Source organism: Sinocyclocheilus grahami, unplaced genomic scaffold, assembly GCF_001515645.1.
Source record: "Sinocyclocheilus grahami isolate Dianchi unplaced genomic scaffold, SAMN03320097.WGS_v1.1 scaffold590.1, whole genome shotgun sequence".
Classification (NCBI taxonomy): domain Eukaryota; kingdom Metazoa; phylum Chordata; class Actinopteri; order Cypriniformes; family Cyprinidae; genus Sinocyclocheilus; species Sinocyclocheilus grahami.
Window position 1 is genome coordinate 935,057 of NW_015505769.1, and position 22,724 is coordinate 957,780.

Here is a 22,724-nt window from a genome sequence, read left to right on the forward strand (position 1 = left end):
TGTTCGAGTGGCTTTGCTTGCATTTGTTTGGATGTGTGCATATGTTTGAAGTGAATCCATGCCCCCCAGTCAGCTGAGCTGAAATCAGCCTAATTAAATGACAAAAGGAGGACAGGCGGTCTTCTCTTGCACAGCCTCCCGTTATTCTGCCTGATGCACAGTTGTTCTGGCAGTACAGCTCTCTTGAATTACTTGCAATCACCAATGGACTTTATGAATCACTTAAAGGGGCCTTAATCTACATTTTTATTGCATGTTACTTTATTGTAAAGTCCACTTACAATCCAGTTGCTGGATGCTATGGTTTAATGCGTCTAAAACCCAGTCTGTCAGTGACTTAACAGGCAACATCCCATTTAATGATTTAGAACACAATCAAGAGAGCTTTACAGATAACCTAGCGAATATGTAATGATTGAAATGCTTATGGTTCTATTTACACAAAGACATGCATATGCAAATTTGACATTTAAGAAATAATTATTTAAAGTACTCCATCAAACCCCAAACTTATTATTCTCTCCACCCACACCAAACCACACAAACAGGACTGTGGGATCTCAGAAGCAGCGATGGATATGTTCAGATTGCATTCTTACTGTACATACGTTCTAGAACATACATATTTAACAGTTGTAAAGTAAGTTGCTCATCAAATATCATGCAATTTCGAATGCAGGAATGCTTTTGCTTTATTTTATGTTACTGATACTATTGGCTACATTTGAAATGAGCAAAAAACTATGCTATATGTTGAATAGCCATTCATGTCATAAGTTGTCAGAAGCTAATGTTTTGAGTAAATAGTTCTGACACTGTAATAGTGACCCATTTTTGCAGCTTAGTTACCATAAAAATATCAAATATTATTTTTTTTAAAAGAGCAGGGAAAATCAAATGTTCATGTTTTTTCATGTCAGCTAAATCATTATAATCTCAATTATTTACTTGAATAATCCCCGATATTTTAAGTAATGCTAACCTTTTATAATTTAATGAATTGTTGAATGTGCACTTGTGACATATTCCGGTCATTGTATTTAATGAGCCTTTTACATTTTTTTTTTTTAATTGCTGCATTTTTATATTTTATTGAATTCAGTATTGACATTTCTATCAAAGTCTCTTGAATTGCCTGCAGTTTCCTCAAAAAAGGGTTCACATACTCCCTTTTAGGAAACCCCACTTTAAAGCATATATCTGTAAATTACAGATTATGTGCTCACGCAGATGTACAGGATAATTGGCTCATTCATAAAAGGCAGGAGGTGAAGTTGTTTTATGAAATGATGCATCTGCATGCAGCATCAGGTGTTGGCCCGCCGCTCAGTTCATCAATATGTGTGTCAGCAGTGAGAGACGCAGCTGTATGCAGGGTAATGTAGTCTGTTCCCCAGCCAGGAGCACAGATTACACATGAGAGATGAGAGAAGGCTGGAATTAGTTTATTCTTGTGTTACACAGACCACGCTATCATGCGACCACCTGCATTCAGACGCTCCAAGACTGTGCATGTGTTTTGTATGCATTTTTTTTTACTAATGTCTAAGACATTCATGCATTGGTGTTGCAAAAAACCATTGAAGAACATTTATTGGTGACTTTTTACATTTTCGTCTCTGTATGTTATGTGTCGTTCTTTCTGTGGTATTCTGGTGGAAGATATTTACGTTGGCGTGAGCTCGTCGTTTGTCATGCATAGCTCTGTGTGAATGATATCTGTATAATACCAGGAATCTAGCTTGTTTGCATAATCCATTTGCGTAAATACAGCATTAGTGATCTGAAAAGCCTAATTGTATTTATATAGGCGGTGACTGACGAGGGTGATTCTAATCAATTGTCCTGGTGAAATGAGCAGGTAAATGGATATTAGAGGATGAGCTGAAAATTGTGAGGATATAGTTTCAGTTATCAAGAAAGCATTCTCCTGTCAGAATGAGATGGCACAAAAATGCCCAAAATAATGTCTGGATTTTTTTTAAACTCTTGGAATATGAGTTCTGTTGATTTTAGTTTCATATTTAAGTTTTAACTGACAATACTGACTGTGCATTTTAGTTTTGTGTATGCATTTTGTGTTGTTGAGGGTGGTGAACCGTATTCGAGGTGAAAAGGTTTATTTTATTTCATTTCAATTCATTATTATTTTTTAATTTATTTTTATTTTATTAAAAATGTTATTTTACTTTACTTATTTTATTTATTAATTTTACTTTACTTTTTTTGCTTTGTTTAGTTTTTAAGATCCCTTGTTTTACACTTAATGTTTTTTTTAGAAATGCTTTTAGAACATGTGTGTGTGTGTGTTTCAAAAGACTAAGTAAAACACATATTTTTAAATTATTATTTTTATTTTACTGATTTATTTTCAACCACAGTATGCATATTAAATAATACATAATTAAATAATAATCATTTTAAAGTGTTTTAAAAGTAAACATATTCTTTAAAATAAAAATAATAATGTTTTGAAGATGTGCTAACATTTATTTATTCTGTAGATGTATGATTATCAGCATAGGAAATTATTTACAAAGTTTTACAGCGCTATCTCTGCAAATGTTTGTTAAACGGGTTTTATTTTCATGTAGTTGAGGAAATTTGATTAATTTACATATTATTTCATTTGCTTTAATGTGATTGTTTATCACTACACAATGCATCCAGTTGCACTTCTCCAGATAGAAAGCAGGACATCTGGACATTTTGAGGAGAATGTATTGCAACAATAATGCATCTCACCTAATGCACATATCGCATGCATTTCATTGCACTAAAAGGTTTTTGAGAAAAAGAGGGAAGGAGCATGTGCATTTTATACAAAAATGACCATTTCAACATAATTCCAATTCTTCCTAGGCCTTGGAGTGCAGGATGGCCTTATTATATCCTTCAGACAGACCTTTCAGTCCCAAAATTGAGAATATTATTGGGGGAAAATAACTTCTCTCAGGGCTTCGGCCATGATGCCTGGTTGCAGCAGGAAACAGCGTGTTTTGGACTCTCACATCTAAAGATCCCCTACCTTTTATATATTTGCCGTAAGGGGAATTATGATTTGCTACTGATAACAAGAAAAAGCCGGCAGGTGTTACTCTGAGAGATGGAGTGTCAGACTCCAAAATAGGTGAGGCGGAGAGGGACAGAGCAGGAGGCATTTCTTGTTGAAATGTACTATGGGTAATATTCTCACTTTTGACTAATGGTCACATACAGGGGAAATGCAGGCTTTCTCCAGACCTCGATTGCTTGACATAAAAGCCGTTTTACTGTGGCTTTCTTTCATCTGTGTCTTGGGAGTACTGTGCCTCTACGGCCCGAGAAAGCCTTGCTTAATCACTTTTAATGGCAGTGGGGTTTACAGTCTACTTATGGAAATATCAATACCTGCAGCTTTATGAGAAAGCCTGTTTTATCAGGTGCATTTGTACGAATGTACGCTCGTTTAACCGGCCGCGACATCGGCACTTTGTTTTGGCTTTTAGAAATTGATAATCGGAGCTCTATGGCACACAGTCAAATGTTCACCCTCACGACCACAGAACATGTGTGGGAACAGCATCAGTGATGTTTCACGAGTGCAAAAACACTGAATTTATTGCAGGTGACACAAGTTCATGTTTAGCATCCATACGTTTTACGAACATGTGAGGAATAGTTTCAGCTCCGGCCCTCTGTTTAAAGGAGTGAGTAGGTTTAATTGATTTCTCAGGGACATGCTATCACCGTTATGTCAGTCTCTTCTGGTTTCATTTTGCATTTTAGATGAATACTAGTATAAATAGCATGAACGGATCTTTGCACGTTAGAGGTCTTGTGTGAAAATCTCCATCTAAAAATTAAATGCAAGCTTTTCAGTCGCATCAAGCAGGATTTCTTGCTTTTCAGACTGTATGCGAAACGCTCGGCTAGAAGGATAATTATCTTTGCCAATTGCAAAGCGATCCTGCTAACAAGTTGCAGCCTTCCATTTGAATTTCAGCATCGACTTCATAGCGCTTTACTTGACTTTAACTTGGAAGAGAGAGAGAGAGAAAACAAAATGAACCCCCACGGTGATTTGATTTAATTTACTGGGAAATATTCCTTGTACGCTGCATAGTGAATCTGGAGAGGTGGAGGGACTAATGCATTTGAAATGATCACCTGCGCTCGAGCATTTTGAAGTCGTTCTCTTCTGGGTGTAAAATTCAGTTTCATCCTCATGTCGCTTTGTTTTGGCTTGACTGTAGTTAGCGTTAATATCCTTCACTTCAAGTGTACACAGGCATGAATTAGCAACCCAGTGAGTTAAGAGTAAGTTTTATTAATGTGTCCTTCCATGCCCTCATTTCTCCATTTTCTTTAATTTACTACATCTGCGATTTTGAAGTTTGGAACTGGATACTTTTCTCTCCCACAAGGCCACATGAGCTGCAGAGCAGTCAGAGTTATGACATTGAATGGCGGAGAAACATTACATTTTTAGTACCTTATGAGCAAATTTTTGTGAAAAAATAAAGTGCTTTTGCTTTCACCCAGAAACACACAGCGTCTCCCTGACATGCTGTTTCAACACTAACTGTGGTTACTGAAACCACGCCTTCTTTCTTTCCGTGCACATTTGGGCGCATTATGCTAATATTTCCACATAGTGAGGTAGATATGTGGGGGCGTGTTAGAACGAGCCGTTTTAGGGGGGCGTGGCAGAGTCTGTCAAATAACGTATGTCAAATATTGTGTCATATGTATTATGTCATATATATATATGTTTATGTGTGACCCAGGACCACAAAACCAGTCTTAAGTCCTGGGGTATATTTGTAGCAATAGCCAAAAATACATTGTATGGGTCAAAATTATTGATTTTTCCTTTATGCCAAAAATCATTAGGATATTAAGTAAAGATTATGTTCCATTAAGATATTTTGTAAATTTCCTACTGTAAATATATAAAAACTAAATTTTTGGTTAGTAATATGCATTGCTAAGAACTTAATTTGGACAACTTTAAAGGCGATTTTCTCAATATTTAGATTTTTTTGCACCCTCAGATTCCAGATTCCCTAATTTACCCTACATATCAATACCTAAATGATATGTATTAGTACCTTTTGAAAGGGCATTGCCCCAGTGACAGGACAGCTGTTTTTTTTTTGTTTTTTTTTACTGTAATTGTTGTAAGCATTAATTTCACTGGGGATGCACAATTTGTTAAAAACAAAAATCATATTGACAAATGATGTTGCAATTGCAGTTTTTAGCTACAGTATGACAAAACAAGCAAACAAGCTTTTAGCCATCCAAAGCAAACATTTAAAATATTGGTAAAAGAACAAAAAAGCTTAACAAAAATGTCAGTGTATAACAGCATTTGTGCTGCAAACGGTGCATCAAATTTTAAGGCTCGCTGAGGAGCGCTGTTCTGTTGTTTTCCAAGCAGTTCTAACTCCCAGATAAAAATAGAGGCTATTTTTTGTTTGTTTGTTTGTTTGTTTTGAAGGAGGGACCACATCATTTTTGTGATTTTGATGTTTCTGCTTAACTCCGAACATCTTCCCTTGACTTCTCATCTGTAATCACTCTCTGTAGGTCAGTGTTTCTCTCTTGTTGCTGCCACAATAAGAACAAATGCAGCCCTATATTGCTATGCTAGCCATGCATCACTAGCTAGACCCGAAGACACCCAGGAGAGATTCAGAGACCCTGTTCTCAGTAATAACAAGAGCTCAGGCTAGACCTTTATATCACGTCATCACCCAAAACACTTCCCAGACACATCAAACTGCCGTGAGTCCTCGTGGCCAAGTCATTAGTCTCTTTTTCTCTCAGTCTTATGTACTGAATGAAACATTTGGCGCTGAAAGTAAAAATTCCATTTACTTCCTCCATAGAGAAATTGATTTTTAACAATAACCTATAAAACTTTGACGACAGAGCTACAATGAGCTATGGGATGTTAAGCGTTGAAGCTTCTGTAAAGGCCGTAAGTCAGCACTTCATTACACATACACACACACACACACACACACACATATATATATTATTATATTATTTGTAATTATCATTCCCCGTGAAGATCTACACATGCCAAATTACGGTAGAGATGTTTGTACAGTATATACTGTATTTATTTCTCGTGTATCACTCTACAGTTTATTTCTTCTGACATAATAATTTCAACTTAAATCAATATTTCATGTAATAATAACCAGAATAATGTACATTCATGCGGTCATTATCTCCAAATAAAGCCATTCAGGGTGGCTTACTGCACATTATATCTAATAATGTGTCATTTGTAATGTTTAATGTTATTTCTTGTTGTCTGTAAGCGTTTTTGCCTGTTGCCAGTGTTTTCTTCAAAGACATTTTGCTCTCCATCTCTGATGAAAGTGGCCTTGAGATAGCGAGTCCTTGCGGGGTCACCCTGAGCATCACATTTATAGAGCCTGACGTAATGTTGGCACTAGTGCTGGGACCATTTGTTCTCTGTGGATGGGTGTGTGCCAGTCGGAGCTCTGGTAATGGGCTGGGTGGCAGACGGAGACGCTGGGTGCATGAGCACTTGAGTATTTTTCCATTCGGACTAAAGCAATGATTGTGTCTCCAAACAAAAGCTGGAGGTGGACCAGCAGTGCTGCCGTAAAGATCTCCTTTCACAGAATTCATTTCAGTCCATTTACAGCAATGATGTAATCTCTGTATCAGTTTGACACTGGTTTACCCTTGTGTGTGCCCTGATGTTGAGGAATGACTGTCCGTAACTAATGTGACCGTGACATTAGCTTTGTTTTTTTTTAAAACAGTATGGCTTCTCTGGTAATAAGGTGTTGCATGACAAAGCATTACTTTGCTGTTTGTGTCAAATTTTTTTGCGCTAAAGTGAACTGAGGCAATAATCACACTAGAGTGTGTTTCTCTCTCAAGTATCCTTTTAGTGAACTGGTTAATTTGGCCTGTTCATTTCAGTTAAATTATTCACTTGAGGAGTCACCCCAGAATGTTTCCAGATTGATTGAAGTAAAATGGTTAAAAATGTCTGTTAAATACAGCTATTTGTGACTATAAATTAGGATTTAAGGTAATTTAATTCAGTTTAATTTAGTGTACATTAAGGTTTTGATGGCACCATTCTTTTTTAATATGTTTTATTAAAAATGTAAATAAATAATCTTGAACACAGTGGTTAGCTGTTGTGCCAACAACATTATTTTAATTAAAATAGGGTTAAATTAAAATAAGCAGAAATTACAGTTTTTGTTTAAGTAAAAAATGTCAAGGTGGAGCAACTCCCCAGGAATTAATTAATTAATCATAATAATAATAAAAAAACTATATTACGTACTTTGACAGTAAATTAATATGTTTATTGATTCCTTAAAAAATGACTTGTAAAGCAGTTTTGATTATTAAACGATTCAGTATTATTGATAATTGGAAAATTTTGTCTGCCAATCAAATCTTTATTTATTTACTTACTGATAGTGAAATAATTACCAAATTTAGTAAAATATTGCTGTTTATGTATATAAATTAAATACATATAAACTATATAAACTAAAATAAGCATAAAGTATATAAACTCTATAAACAATAAACTTTATAGACTATAACCTGGGGTTTAGGGTAATTTAATTTAGTGTACATTAATGTTTTGATGATATTTTAAAATATTATTAAAATGTTATTCCATATGACTAAATAAATACTCTTGAATGCAGTATTTAGTTGTTATGCCAACAAAATCATTTGGTAACACTTTAGTATAAGGACCAATTCTCACTATTAACTAGTTGCTTATTAGCATGCCTATATTATTAATATATTTGGCTGTTTATTAGTACTTATAAAGCAAATATTCTACATGACCATATTCTACATCCATGATCCTACCCCATACCTACATTTAACAACTACATTACTAACTATTAATAAACAGCATATTAGGAGTTTATTGAGGCAAATGTCATAGTTAATGGTTTGTTGATAGCGAGAATTGGACCTTAAAATAAAGTGTGCCCAATTATTTAATTTCAGTCCATTTACAGCAATGACGTGATCTCTGTATCAGTTTGACACTGGTTTACCCTTGTGTGTACCCTGATGTTGAGGAATGACTGACCGTAACTAATCTATACATTTTTCAGTAGAGTGACATTAGCGCAGCATTTTTTTTAAAAACTGCATGGCTTCTCTGGTAATAAGGTGTTGCATGACAAAGCATTACTTTGCTGTTTGTGTCACATTGTTTTGCGCTAAAGTGAACTGAGGCAATAATCACACTAGAGTCTGTTTCTCTCTCAAGTATCCTTTTAGTGAACTGGTTAATTTGCCTGTTCATTTCAGTTAAATTATTCACTTGAGGAGTCACCCCAGAATGTTTCCAGATTGATTGATTGATTGAAGTAAAATGGTTCAAATGTTTTGTTAAATACAGCTATTTATGACTATAAATTAGGATTTAGGGTAATTTAATTCAGTTTAATTTAGTGTACATTAAGGTTTTGATGGCACCATTCTTTTTGAATATGTTTTATTCAAAATGTAAATAAATAATCTTGAACACAGTGGTTAGCTGTTGTGCCAACAACATTATTTTAATTAAAATAGGGTTAAATTAAAATAAGCAGAAATTACTGTTTTTAAGTAAAACAATTATTAATATATTTGGCTGTTTATTAGTACTTATAAAGCAAATATTCTACATGACCATATTCTACATCCATGATCCTACCCCATACCTACATTTAACAACTACATTACTAACTATTAATAAACAGCATATTAGGAGTTTATTGAGGCAAATGTCATAGTTAATGGTTTGTTGATAGCGAGAATTGGACCTTAAAATAAAGTGTGCCCAATTATTTGTATGGGTCAGGGCAAAGAGAGGGAATAAGACCCTGGGACAAAGCAGAGGGAGTTTATTAAATAACTATAATAAGGGATTTAGGAAATAAATAATACATAAATATGATATCAACACCATTATATATAATAAATATATGTTGTGTGTGTCTGTGTCTGTGTACGAGATACGTGATATAGAATTTAAAATATATGGGTAAATACATTTATGTTTAAAATATTGTAATATATTTCAAATGGACAGCTTCATTGTAGTTTAACTATTTTAAATAATGTGTTGCTTGTGATCAAACTAGAGTCTCAATTATCTTCCTCAATACCGCTCTCTCCAAACCACAGAGAATCGAGTTGATTCTTCATTAGTGCTTGCTGTAGCAGCGTCAATGTGCTTCATCAGTTTGGGAATGTGTGCTGTAAACGAGCAGTGCACAATGACTCATTAGTCACTACTTTACGATGAGAGTCAACAAACCGAGATCAGCATGTCACCAATGCAGTGCTCGTGCACGTATGCGTGTCAGTGTGTTACTCCTGACTAAAGGCTGTGTTGCTGCATGTTCTTTATTAGCTGTTTATCGGAGTAAACTTAATGAACCTTGCCCTTGGCTTGACAGTTCTATTGTTGTTGTACTGGAGCGAGGGACCATCTGATCACTACACCGTCTGCACAGCACTCCGACACCTTCTGTCAACTGTGAAGCGTACATCTGCTGCCGTATGTGAGAGTGTGTGGATATGCATTTCAGATGTTATTATAGTTTGCACTCTATAGGCCTCGCTTATAAAACAAGCAGTAGGAAATTCAGTGCAAATCAATATTAAATTCATACATTGTTGCATGGAATTGAATGCATAAGAATGCCTTTGAATTGTATTATCATAAAAACTAGATCTGTCAAGACTTGGCTAGTTAGCCCAGCTGAGCAAGTGCAGTTGAGTTGAATGAGAAGTCTAACAGATAGCGTTCTCTATTATCGACCTTGCTGCTGGTAACTAAACTAAATAGCTTTTGTCCTTAAACAATGTCGCTTTTAATTGTGATCCAAAGCCGCACAACACCAACATGTTTAAAACAACCCTTAAAGCTGGATAAAAAAAGCGGATTCCATATATTTAATTTGGTTTTAGATTATTTATTGGCCATATTTTCTCTTTTCACAAAGCGCAAATTAGGACAAGGTCTCGAAAACAAGAAAATAAAAAAAAATCAGCATGAACTCCCACATTAATATTTTCCTAGCCTTGTGAAATTCTTTTGTTAGTGAGTTATTCATGCAATAATCCATCTGGAATCATCAGCTGAAATGATCCATCTAACCGTCATTTACTAAAGCAATAATCAGTTCACACACGAGCAGTTACTGCAACAATGTCAGTGACATCTCTATAATTATCATAAGAGACAATGAGAGACTCAGGTGCTGGATGAAGACTTCTGGACAGAGGTTTCATTGACTCTGTCGTTTCACAATGAAGACATTATGAATAGTTCAGTTACAAATACGGAAGTCTGAAGCGACTTGTTGAATTTAAGACACAGTCATTGGGGTCCTTGTGGTAATTTAATTTCCTGTTTTATGATTTTATTGTCGTGTGACAACAAAACAGCTGCCTTCATGTTGGTGAAAGGGATAGTTCATCCACAAAATGAATATTATGTCATAATTTACTCACTCTCATGTCATTTCAAACCTGTATGAATTTCTTTCAGTTGTTAAATGCAAATCAAGATATTTTGAAGAATGTTGGTAACCAAACAGTTGCTGGTAGCCATTGACTTCCCAAAAAAAAAGGGCAAAAAAGTCTCAATGGTTACTGTCAACTGTTTGGTTCCCAACATTCTTCAAAACATTTTGTGTGTATGTGTGTGTTCAACAGGGGAAAAAAATTGAGGGTGAGTAAACAATGACAGAATTTTAATTTGTGGGTGAACTATCCCTTTAAGCCAAGCTTTGGCAAAATCATTTAATAATTAAAACTGCTTTACAATTATCTTTTTTAAAGCATTAATTAAAAAAAAGTATTAATTTAATGTCAAATTACTTCATAAAGTATTTTAAATAATCTCACCCTTTTGATTTGAGTTTTTATTTAATTAATTACAATTTCTAGAGAGTTACTCCACCTTGACATTTTTGACTCAAACCCCTAGGAAAATCCAAATGTAATTTAATTCAGAAATTGAAATCATGGTCATCTTAAAATATTTGTTGAATCACGTTTTAATGCATTTTAATGTATTTTTTGAAACTGCTGTCACATCATTGAGCTGTGTGTGTGTTCTTTTAAAAAGACGTCGTGTTTCTGAAACAGAACACTCTCTCTCACTCCTTCTCGTTACAAAGATGGCCATACACACACAAACACGCTTTGATTTCTTTCCAGCATCCTGCAGTCCAGCCTTTGATTATCGCACAAGGTGACATGTGCCGGTTGAGGGGTGCCATGCTGATGCTGGTGTGACAGGTGCAGTCATCAGACTGACTGGAGGTCAAACAGAGAGGCCAAACAGAAAGCCAAAGCAACCCAAACTAGGGCAGGGTGTCATGGCAACTAAGCGCCTAGACGACAGGGTGTCATGGCGATGGAGGCCGGAGACTGTGACGGAGCCCGTCAAGGATAAGTGAACGAAACAGTTTCAACAAATAACAAAGAGAACAGCACAATGGAACTAGATTTTTGTATTTTCTGAAGAAAATGTAAGCATTGTCCACACAGAAGTGATGGGCGTTTTTGTTGTCGCTAGGACATTGTGTTTTCTGAGTTTTTATCTTGTTTCTGAGAAGTTGCTTGGGTGTTCTGGGTGGTTGCTAGCCAAAGCCTAGAAAAAATACCAAAAGTATCTATGATAACCTATGGCTTTGTTTGTTCCAGACCTGTATGAATTTATTTATTCTATTGAACACACACACACACACACACACACACACACACACAAACAAAACAAAAAATCTGAAGAATGCTGGTAACCAAACAGTTGACAGTAGCCACTGACTTCCATGAAATGGTGCAAAAATACTATGTAAGTCAATGGCTACCAACATCTGTTTGTTTAGTTACCAACATTCTTAGTTGAAGAATGTTGGTAACCAATTAGTTGATGGTAGCCATTGACTTCCATGGTATGGAACAAAAATACTATGGAAGTCAATGGGTACCAGCAACTGTTCGATTACCAACATTTGTTGTTTGAAGAATGTTGGTAACCGAATAGTTGATGGTATCCATTGACTTCCATGGTATGGAACAAAAATACTGTGGATATCAATGGCTACCGTCAACTGTTTGGTTACAAACATTTTTCAAAATACCTTCTTTTTAAATTTTAACACAGAAGAGAGAAATTCGTACATGTTTGGAACAACATTACGGTAAGTAAGTGATGACAACATTTTCATTTTTGGGTGAACTGTCCCTTTAAAAGCAAAAAAAGCAATGGCAACACGGGCTTATTTTACTGTATTACTATCTCCGAAGTCAGATGATACTTCTGTAAGAGAATCATCTAATTAACTGTTAATTGATCTCAAATTTACCAACAATAACTTATTGACGAAACGAGCCTGCAATGTTAATTGCTGTTATCTGGCTTCTCTTTTCATTATGAGAGATGTGCGTGAACGAACACATCTTTATGAATAGGGAGATGCCAAACACAATAAAAAAAAACAGGTGGCGTGATATTCCCCTAAGCTTCCTTCTTGCACTATTGTATCATAGTCTGAGTTGCCTACCACGTTTGACACAAAGACTAAGCAGCACTGCTAATTTTCTAGGAAATCAACTGAAAAAGTCATATAATTGGAAGAATGAGCCAAGCTCAGATGCTGAACAACAGCAAGCGTTTCAAGGTTTTTATACCTTTTGTTTTTCACAAGGGCAATAGAGTTGACTTTCGGTAAGTTGCTGCATCTGAGAGCGATCGTTATTCATGAAACAATCCAACATTCTTAGTTGAAGAATGTTGGTAACCAATTAGTTGATGGTAGCCATTGACTTCCATGGTATGGAACAAAAATACTATGGAAGTCAATGGGTACCAGCAACTGTTCGATTACCAACATTTGTTGTTTGAAGAATGTTGGTAACCGAATAGTTGATGGTATCCATTGACTTCCATGGTATGGAACAAAAATACTGTGGATATCAATGGCTACCGTCAACTGTTTGGTTACTAACATTTTTCAAAATACCTTCTTTTTAAATTTTAACACAGAAGAGAGAAATTCGTACATGTTTGGAACAACATTACGGTAAGTAAGTGATGACAACATTTTCATTTTTGGGTGAACTGTCCCTTTAAAAGCAAAAAAAGCAATGGCAACATGGGCTTATTTTACTGTATTACTATCTCCGAAGTCAGATGATACTTCTGTAAGAGAATCATCTAATTAACTGTTAATTGATCTCAAATTTACCAACAATAACTTATTGACGAAACGAGCCTGCAATGTTAATTGCTGTTATCTGGCTTCTCTTTTCATTATGAGAGATGTGCGTGAACGAACACATCTTTATGAATAGGGAGATGCCAAACACAATAAAAAAAAACAGGTGGCGTGATATTCCCCTAAGCTTCCTTCTTGCACTATTGTATCATAGTCTGAGTTGCCTACCACGTTTGACACAAAGACTAAGCAGCACTGCTAATTTTCTAGGAAATCAACTGAAAAAGTCATATAATTGGAAGAATGAGCCAAGCTCAGATGCTGAACAACAGCAAGCGTTTCAAGGTTTTTATACCTTTTGTTTTTCACAAGGGCAATAGAGTTGACTTTCGGTAAGTTGCTGCATCTGAGAGCGATCGTTATTCATGAAACAATGCATCAGTCACGCCACTTATTTGTAAACATGATATTTTGGAGGGGAAAAAGAAAGGATGGCCAGAACAAAGGAAAGAATAGGCTTCCTAATGACACAGCTCTGCTTGCATGTTTCCTTTTTAATCAAAGTGTAGCTGGAGCGTAGCTTCCTCTGGCTTCTGATTGTATTCACCTTGGATGCCATAACCTTGACTTCAACATAATAATACTGTGGAAAAAGATTATTACACCAGGATCCTTTGATTGTGAGAATTTTGAATCCATGTCCATGGGGCCATGAAAAAATACTTTTTCACATTTGCCACTCCTCAAATAGAAGTTAAGGCAACAAGTCAGATTTCACAGATCATAAATCAGTTGCTAAATCAGCAAAAGTGCCTAATTATTTTCAGATGCATGGAGAAAACAGCATGGCACATGAACATGGGAGCTAATGGTATTTTCTTTTAAATAGATTCAGTTGTTTTGTTCTGATGATTTGAAATTATGAACTGTTGGTGTTTTTTTTTTGTGGAAAATGACGTGAAACGGTATCCTGAACTTCCATAATGTAATTTATTGGTGAAGGTACCTTCACAAAAAGGCATCCCACACTACAGTGGTGCAGCAGTATATACCATGCCATTTAGATCCTTTGTTGATCAGCTATACAACCGTGGATGACAAAACGTGCATTTGAATTTACAGCATTAGAAGTGCATAGAACTCAATTCAGAAAATAAGATAAAACAGGATGTTAATCAACAAGATATGTCTGGATTGTGAAAATTAGGCATTGATATCGGTTAATATTGTTGTCTTAACTCATTCGGTCTTTGTAATATCAGAACAAAAAGGTTGCAGAGATTGTTTTGATTAAAAAATACTTTTTTCCCCACACAAGTATAGGTGACACAAGTACATGAGGTCAATTCTGATTTCTTGTTGACTTAGATGCCTTTAAAGCGATAATTGCCAGTTATTCCCAATATCCACATTGTCTTGGATTCATCTCAGTTGGACCATTTTGGATTTGTTGCATCCAGCTCAACACAGCATGTCCTCATGGCAGGTCAATGCACGGTGCATAGGACGTCTGTTTGAGACAGATCTCGTGGAGCACCAATTTGCACGTTAATGGAAGATGCAACTCTGTCAGCAGAATGGAAATCACAAATGAAGGGACAAAATGAGAAGAGAACAGAGCAAGAGTAATTCAGTTAACATGGCTGGAGCAGAGGGTCATTCGGCATGATCAATCTCACTCTGCGATTGAAATGATATCATTAAGACAGAGGAAGCTGGGAAATAGGTTTGGAATGCATTGATCGAAGAGGCTGGGGAGAATTGATATCACCGTGATGACCTAACATTTCCTTGGTTGAACTGAATATGTGATACACTTCCTGGTAAAGGTCATTTTTGTAGTTCCATTATTCTGTTACTCTTACTCTTTCTCTTACTTAGTGTTAGACATTTAAACTAATCCGAATCCAAAGCATACATGAAATTTGGATAAGTGTTTTAGTATGTTACTCTGATGTTGTGAGGGGTTACTAGGCGGAACCAATACGAAACCACCTAGCAACACTGTAGCAAAGCCCTAGCAATGTCCTAGCAACCATAGTGCAACATGTATGATCCATATATTGACATAAATGTTAAGTATTCACTGAGAAGACCCTAGCAACGAACTACCAGCAGCCTAGCAACCATCCACAGCACCACACCAAAATACTAAATCACTCAAAACACCCTTGCAACCACTTAGCCAAAAGTTGCAGCTATATCTCGACATGAATATCAGATATTCACACAGAAGACCCTAGCAACCTACTACCAGCAGCCTACTAGTAACCACCCACAACATCACAGCAATATGTTAAAACACTTAGAACACCCTAGTAACCACTTAGCAGTGTTGGGTAGTAACTGATTACATGCAATCTGGATTATGTAATCAGATTCCACAAAAATTAAGTACTTGTAATTTTACGATATTAAAATACTCGTAATCAGACCACAGTTATTTTTTTTATTGATTACATGATTACATATGAATCACACAATAGCAAAAAATTATTCATAATTTCATAAATTCTCCCTAATTTTTCTTTTTCATCTTTTAAAATTCCCTTTTTAAAATAACTTTAAAAATCTTCCAGTTTTGTGGACATTCACACAAAGACCAGTCACTGGTCAGGTGACTATAATTACACAGAAAATTGAGAGGCTACACAGCATTTGACCAATGAACTTACAAAAAACATTTATATTTTAAGAAGTGTTTTCTCAGTATTGCATCATATTGCATCAACTACTGATGAACACTTTAATTTGTATTTGAACTATGACTATGTGAGATTTTAAGGTAAAAATTAAGAAACAAATTAGCATGTTCACGGTTCTCTGGCGTTGTTTTATTTTAATTGTTGTTATTTTAAAATGGTTTACTTTAAGTTTACTCTTTTATGATTTAATTAATTATTACCTATTCATTAAGCTCATAAACCCCCTGCAGTTCCTTTACGAAACCTTGACACATGTTTCATATTGTTAATAACAACGAATGGAATATATTTTCTTTCTCTTTGTATTTTTATATCAATATGGTACAAGAATATCCTAAATCAATTTGATAAACGAGCTAGGTCAAAAGTAATCTAAAAGTAATCAGAAAGTAGTCTGATTATATTACCTAAAATATGTAATGTAATGGATTATGTTACTAGCTATATTTTTTGTCATGTAATTCGGAGTCAGTAACGTCCTACAATTTGTAAATAATCTACTGAGCACTGCCACTTAGCTACATGTTCCAGCCCTATCTGGACATGAATATCAGGCATTCACACAGAAGACCCTAGAAACCAACTACCAGCAGCCTAGTAACCACCCACAACATTTAGAACACCCTAGCAACCATTTAGCAACATATTCTAACCACATTTTGGCACCAGAATATCATTAAGACATGGGGTGGACAACCAACCAAGACACCAAAGCAACATGAAATAATAAAATAAAAATTCAATTGAATTCAATAAAAAAATAAACAAACAAATAAACATTCTTAGTAACCACACACAACATTCAATAGCATCCTGCCGGTGATTTTTGAAGTGGCAAGCACCACACACTTCAGCAAATAATTAAAAAATAATTTCTTTATTTTTCTTTGTATAATTATGGTCGCTGAGCACAGCACTTTATATGCAGACCAGTTGAGTAACCTCGGGTTTTTGATGTACAGCCTTTTGAACAGGTAACTCATTCAAAAGAGGAGTGTTTTTAAATAAAGGAAATGCATTTCATCGGTGGAGTTTGAGGGTGAAATTGTTTTCTTCTGTGAAGTGTGTGCTTCCTCCCTTTCTCTATCTTTCTCCATTTCCTGTGGTGCACAAGGGTTGTCTGTCAAAAATCAGAAAATCCTCACAAATTCACCATAAAGTTAATGTGGTTTGAAAGCTCTCACACACATAATAGACTGTTAGAGGGGGAAATGTGGGGCAAGTTCAAACAGAGACATGCTCTCTCTCTCTCTGCTCTCGTTCTCAGTTCCCTCTCTCTTTCCAATCTCATTTGTGAAATTCATTTTCCTGTCACCGTGACTCAGTCTCTAATTCATCCCTCATGATTCCTCATGTCAGTCCCATAACGCCATGCTCCTATGCCTCCTCAGAGACCATTAGAGGAGTGATAGGGATGGACTATGTCTAGCCCAGCGACGTGCAGGCGGTTTGTGAGGAAGGGGAAAGCAAGGACTCACAGATCATCAGTGTACTGTCTAATGAATATTGTACACAAAATTGGCTTTTCCAAATTGGTAAGCTTCAATCTGATTGGCTGGCTCGATGCAGTTACCGAGAGTCAGGGTGCAGAGGTTTTATTATTCTGCCAAGAAACAAAGTTGTGTTTATATGTTCCCAGGTGCTTAAAATGAACACAGATTTGCTGGATCTGTTTCATGGAATTGGAACTGTACTGTTCTTAATATTCATAAACCAGCAGTTTATTCGGGATGTTCTTTAGAGAAGATGTTTTGTAGAATGTCATCAGAAAGGATTTTGATGGTTTTAAATCAATTTTAAATGTTCTTTTCTTCACAAAGTTAGTACCATTTAGCAAAAGCATTTAGTTGATCAAAAATTGCATTAAAGACATTAATAATATACCTGATGATTTCTATTTCAAATAAATGATATAAATGTGGATATGAACATACATTTTTGAAATTATATATATATATATATATAGATCTATTTTTGATTTTGATACATGCAACCTTGCTGAGCATAACATGGTTTCTTATAATATTTACTTGTTATTGTCTGATTGTTCCAGTTTGAGATGCTGAGATGGCATTAAGCAATTTAATTGAATATTAAATATTATAATCATTTATATAGAATATTCAGTGATCACACCTGTATATTCCATTTTTCATAGAGACAAGAGCTCTGGTGGCACTGTAGTAATACAACAGAAATTTGGTACTAGCACCACAACCTGGACATAATAGCGTTTCCTCAGTCCGTTCAGAGGAGGTAGCAGTAGTAATTAAACCATTTGGACTCCATCTGGAAGACAGAAATGCTGAATGCCTACAGGATCCTGAAAATTACAGAGTAGCAAAAAATAACAAACTCTTTCAACATCACCATCATGTTGTAATACACACATATGTCTCAATGCAAGGAGGCTGTTCTTTTCTTCAGTTAGTTTATTTCCCCTTGATAACAGACGGAGTGACAGGTCTCCCTCCAGGGATACATATTTAAATTCATGTGGAAATAGGGCTGGCTTCTATAAATGGCACGAGCATACAGTGTGCCTTGTGGAAAAAAATAAAAAATAAAAATTGACAATAATCTCTGAATGTCAGCGTGCATAGTGGATTCATTATTATCTGTTGCTTATGTAATTGTTGCTGCATTATTCCACATTTTTATCACACATTATGGATGTAAATTATTTGCATTGTGTGCACTCACACAAACATGTCAGAGTGATGAAAATATCGATTTTGGCGCACGTATGGAGCTTTAATCCTGATGAGGGCCGACTCTAACGCTGGTTTATGGGACGCTGAAGCACCAAATGGCCCATGTTATTAGTCTGATGATGAGAGGAATGGAGCTGCCATGTTAGGAATGGATTAACTCCAGAGTAGGATTTGCTTCTTTAGAATTATTTCCTTTAAAAAAACAAAAAAAAACACTGGCACCGAGTAGTTTTCATAATGTCTGGATGTATTCATGAATGTCTGTATTCTTCTGTAGATGTAGATGGATCAATATTCATGAAAGGAACCACTGTTATAAAAAGAATAGTTCAGCCAAAAATTTTAATCGACCAAATGACTAATGTGCTATAGTATATTAACAGACATTTCAATATGATTTTTGTGAAGGACAGACCGAACCTTAATAAACTTTACCTGAGAGTATTGGCTTTTGGGGGCCCAAGGCGGTCGCCTACCTTTGCCTAATGGTTAAGTCCGCCTCTGGAAAAGAGTCAGCTCATTCAACACTATCGTGTCTTGGAGTGGGTGATGATTTATCCAGTTCAAAATAACGAGAAACGATGTGAAAAATAGTGGAAATATTATGTTTTTGAATGTAGTGAAGTAAAATATAATTTTCATCCAAATAAAAAGTATTCTGATAAAGTACAGATACTTGAAAGATGTATTTAAGTACAGTAACAAAATAAAAATACTTTGTTACTGTCCACCACTGAATGAATCACAGTTCAGCTCAATTTCTTTTGATTCCCATCCATACTCAAGAGAATCCAACCAAATGAAATTACAACAGCAGCAACCATTGAGAATGTTGGCAAGTCTTCTTAGGGTAGAACAAAATAACGAACCAAGAAAAAAAGCGTTGTTTTGTGTTGCGTCTCGCTGTGTTCTGATTATGTTGATCGTGCTATTAGTCATCAGTCCTTTGTCTCAATGTGTTTTAAAGTGATGCCATAAATATCTCTTGCTTCAGCGATTCTTCCATTTCCTGCGGTAACTCTGGCAGTCGCTTATGCCTTATCACACCAATTATGTAGAGACATGGCGCTTTGGCTTTTTTCCCCTCATCAGACGCTCATCTTTTCCCTGTTTATTTATTTATTGGCTCCGTCCGGCTACGGCATGTGGCTGTCTTTCATTTACAGATCATACTTTTCTCGCAAACACAAATCATCCATCTCTGATCTTCCTCTACGACGCATTTTTCAAAGGCCTTTATTCATTGTAGGAAATGTTAGAAATGTTAGTTGTTATGGTGAAAATTAGAGGCAGGATTGAAACCCTAGTGCCCCCAACAGTATTGTATTACACGGAGCGTATGAATAATAGATGCCTTGTGTCCGGGATTCGCAGAGTGGCGTTAAAATGAAAGTGTGTTTTCAACAGAACCGTATTATGTTACAGCATTATGAAAGTGTTTTGCCTGAATACAGGTGGTAACGACGTGTTGGTCTGTATTTTGGAAGCTTTTTGTGTAATTGTTTGTGTGACAGATGTGAGTGACATAAGGAAATGAAAGGATATTCAGTGTGTTGCTGAACCAGAGCTCTTCTGTGTAGAGATGAGGTGCTCGAGTTAATCTCACACCACTTTATATTTAGCAATTCAAGCTGCTTTCAAATCAACTTTAGGCCCAATTTGTATCACTCTGCAGCTGGTGGGAGAGTGAAGCTTTTAAGCTGGACTGAGAGCAGTGCAGCCAGTGGTCTGTGATAACAGCCCAAGACACAGTCTAGTCAAACGCTATAAAAACCAAGAGCATACGTTTGCTTTTAACACTGTTAGGGACATTTTAAAACTGTTCAAAGTGTCCAGATGTTTTGCCCAACAACACAGTAAAATGTCTGTTCCATCTGAAAAGGCAGTGATTGGCTTATGTTCAGTCATGTAAAAATAAAACAAACAATATTTTTGTCTATAATTTTATCATCTTATTTAATTGCCTTAATTTGGGGACTTTTCTCAGTAGTTCACTGTTATGAATTAATATTGTGCAACATTTTAGTTCATTAAGTATTTTTCTATTTTACTACTACTACAACTACTAGTACTAATATAATTAGCATTATCATTGTTGTTGTTGTTATCTAAAATTACATTCTAAAAATGGTGATAAATTGCACTAAAAGTGGTTAATTGGCTTGTAATCATAGGGGAACCACTTTAAGTGCTGTACAGCACCTTTGTCAAATGGTGCCATGCACGTAGAACCATAAGAGGAACCCCATTCTCCTCAGATTTTAAATTGTTACTCCACTATCATATGCTTGCTATGAATGGGAATTAACTACAATGGTAAAAGCTGTTTTGAATGACTTTTTATGCTTTTCTGAGGTCAAAAAGTCTTGAGTGGGGGCACTAGAATATTTCCTGGTTGGGGGCCTTGGGGTCTAAAAGGTTAATTTTGGACATGGTATAATAAATTATATGTGGGGTATTTTGAGCTGAAACTTCACAGACACTTTCTGGGAACACCTGAGACTTGTAACATCTTGTAACAGAGGGCATAAGAGGTCCCCTTTAAATGACTCCTTGAAGATTATCTTCATTATCCTCTTGATCATATTTGACAATTCAGGTGAGCCGATGATACCACATCGATTCCCACAGTGCACTTTGTGTTCTGATGTGGGTGGAATCTCAGTGTTATTCTTCACTGTATTCAAAGTCAAATATAGGAATAGTTATCTTTATTCAGGGTCTTATATAACTACAAGCTCCATGAGAGATCTGAAGTCTCAAAGTCATTATTTTAGTATTTCTTTTTAATGATTATAACCAATTAATTTCCTCTAATGCAGTCTGTTCTTGGTTGGTTGAGAAGAGATTGCAAATGTAAAAAGTGTGATCTTTGTACAAATAAATGCATTCGTTCTTGCAAATAAATATAAATATCTGCTACCTCACATTTAAAAAGAATGACATCAAAATGCTTTGGCACTCCATATCAATGCTTTCAATGTGAGCTTTATTAATATTATATTCTTCAAGATTTATTGGCATATTATGGACTTTATTCAATAAAAAGACTTGTGTGAGATGTGTCAATCGCATTCAGCTATATATGTTTTAATTTTTACATATATTTTTATATGGTTTCATTTATGTCACTCTACACTCTTAAAAATAAAGGTGCTTCAAAAGGTTCTTCAAGCGATGCCATAGAAGAACCATTTTTGGTTCCACAAAGAACCATTCAGTCAAACGTTCTTTAAAGAACCATCTCTTTCTTACCTTTTTGTAATCTGAAGAACCTTCTTTCGCCACAAAGAACCTTTTGTGAAACAGAAAGGTTCTTCAGATGTTAAAGGTTCTTTATGGAACCATTTAGACAAAAAGGTCCTTCTATGGCATCGTGAAGCACCTTTATTTTTAAGAGCGTATGTCACAGGTCTATGCTTTGGTTATGAACTCGACAGACAAATCTAAGTAATTTTGCTCTCTTTGTGTCTCCAGATGGACCTCTAGGACCAAGAGGCTTAGTGGAGGCCACAGAGATGTGCACCCAAGAGTGTCTGGTGTTGGGCCACTCCGACAACTGTTGGATGCCGCCGAGCCTGAGCTCGTACCCTTCGCCCAAGTCCCCTGTTTCTTCTTTCAACAACCAAAAGGAATGGTCTAAAGAGAGACTGCTAAATGGCCACACCCTGACCCGCAGCTGGAAAGGTGAGCGCGGAAGCCAGGAGCAGTTTGGGGACAGGAAGACCTTTGGGAGCTCGGAGGGACATTTTGGCAGTGGCGGCGGTGGTCACATGGCCGACATCCCATTGGCCAGCCTGAAATCTTACCAGCCCGTCTCCGGCCCCAACAGTCCTAAAGAACAGCAGCTTTAAGAGGTTTTTTTTTGGGGGGGGGGGGGGGGGGGGGGGTTGTTTTGTGTCCGTCTTCTCTCTTGGATCATCCCAGCAACTTTTCAGAGCTTTAGTCCATTCCTCTTTTTCCCCTTCTTTTCTTAGAACGATGTTAATGCGGTGTGATAGTTACGTGTATGGAGTAGACCTTAGACGTTATCGCTTATGCAGGACAGTAAACTATGTGAATCT

At 36.1% G+C, this 22,724-nt stretch overlaps 1 protein-coding gene across 2 annotated transcripts in view; it reads left to right on the forward strand.

Annotated features, from left to right (window-relative positions):
- The window catches only part of LOC107557147 (protocadherin-9), a 285,767-nt gene extending 263,253 nt beyond the window's left edge, over positions 1-22,514 (forward strand). The window contains exon 5 of one of the 2 annotated variants that reach the window (XM_016240481.1): positions 22,138-22,514. In XM_016240481.1, coding sequence (XP_016095967.1) covers positions 22,138-22,514 — 377 coding nt within the window. The remainder of the gene's footprint in view (positions 1-22,137) is intronic. The other variant, XM_016240482.1, reaches the window with a different exon arrangement.
- The last annotated feature ends 210 nt before the right edge of the window (positions 22,515-22,724 follow it).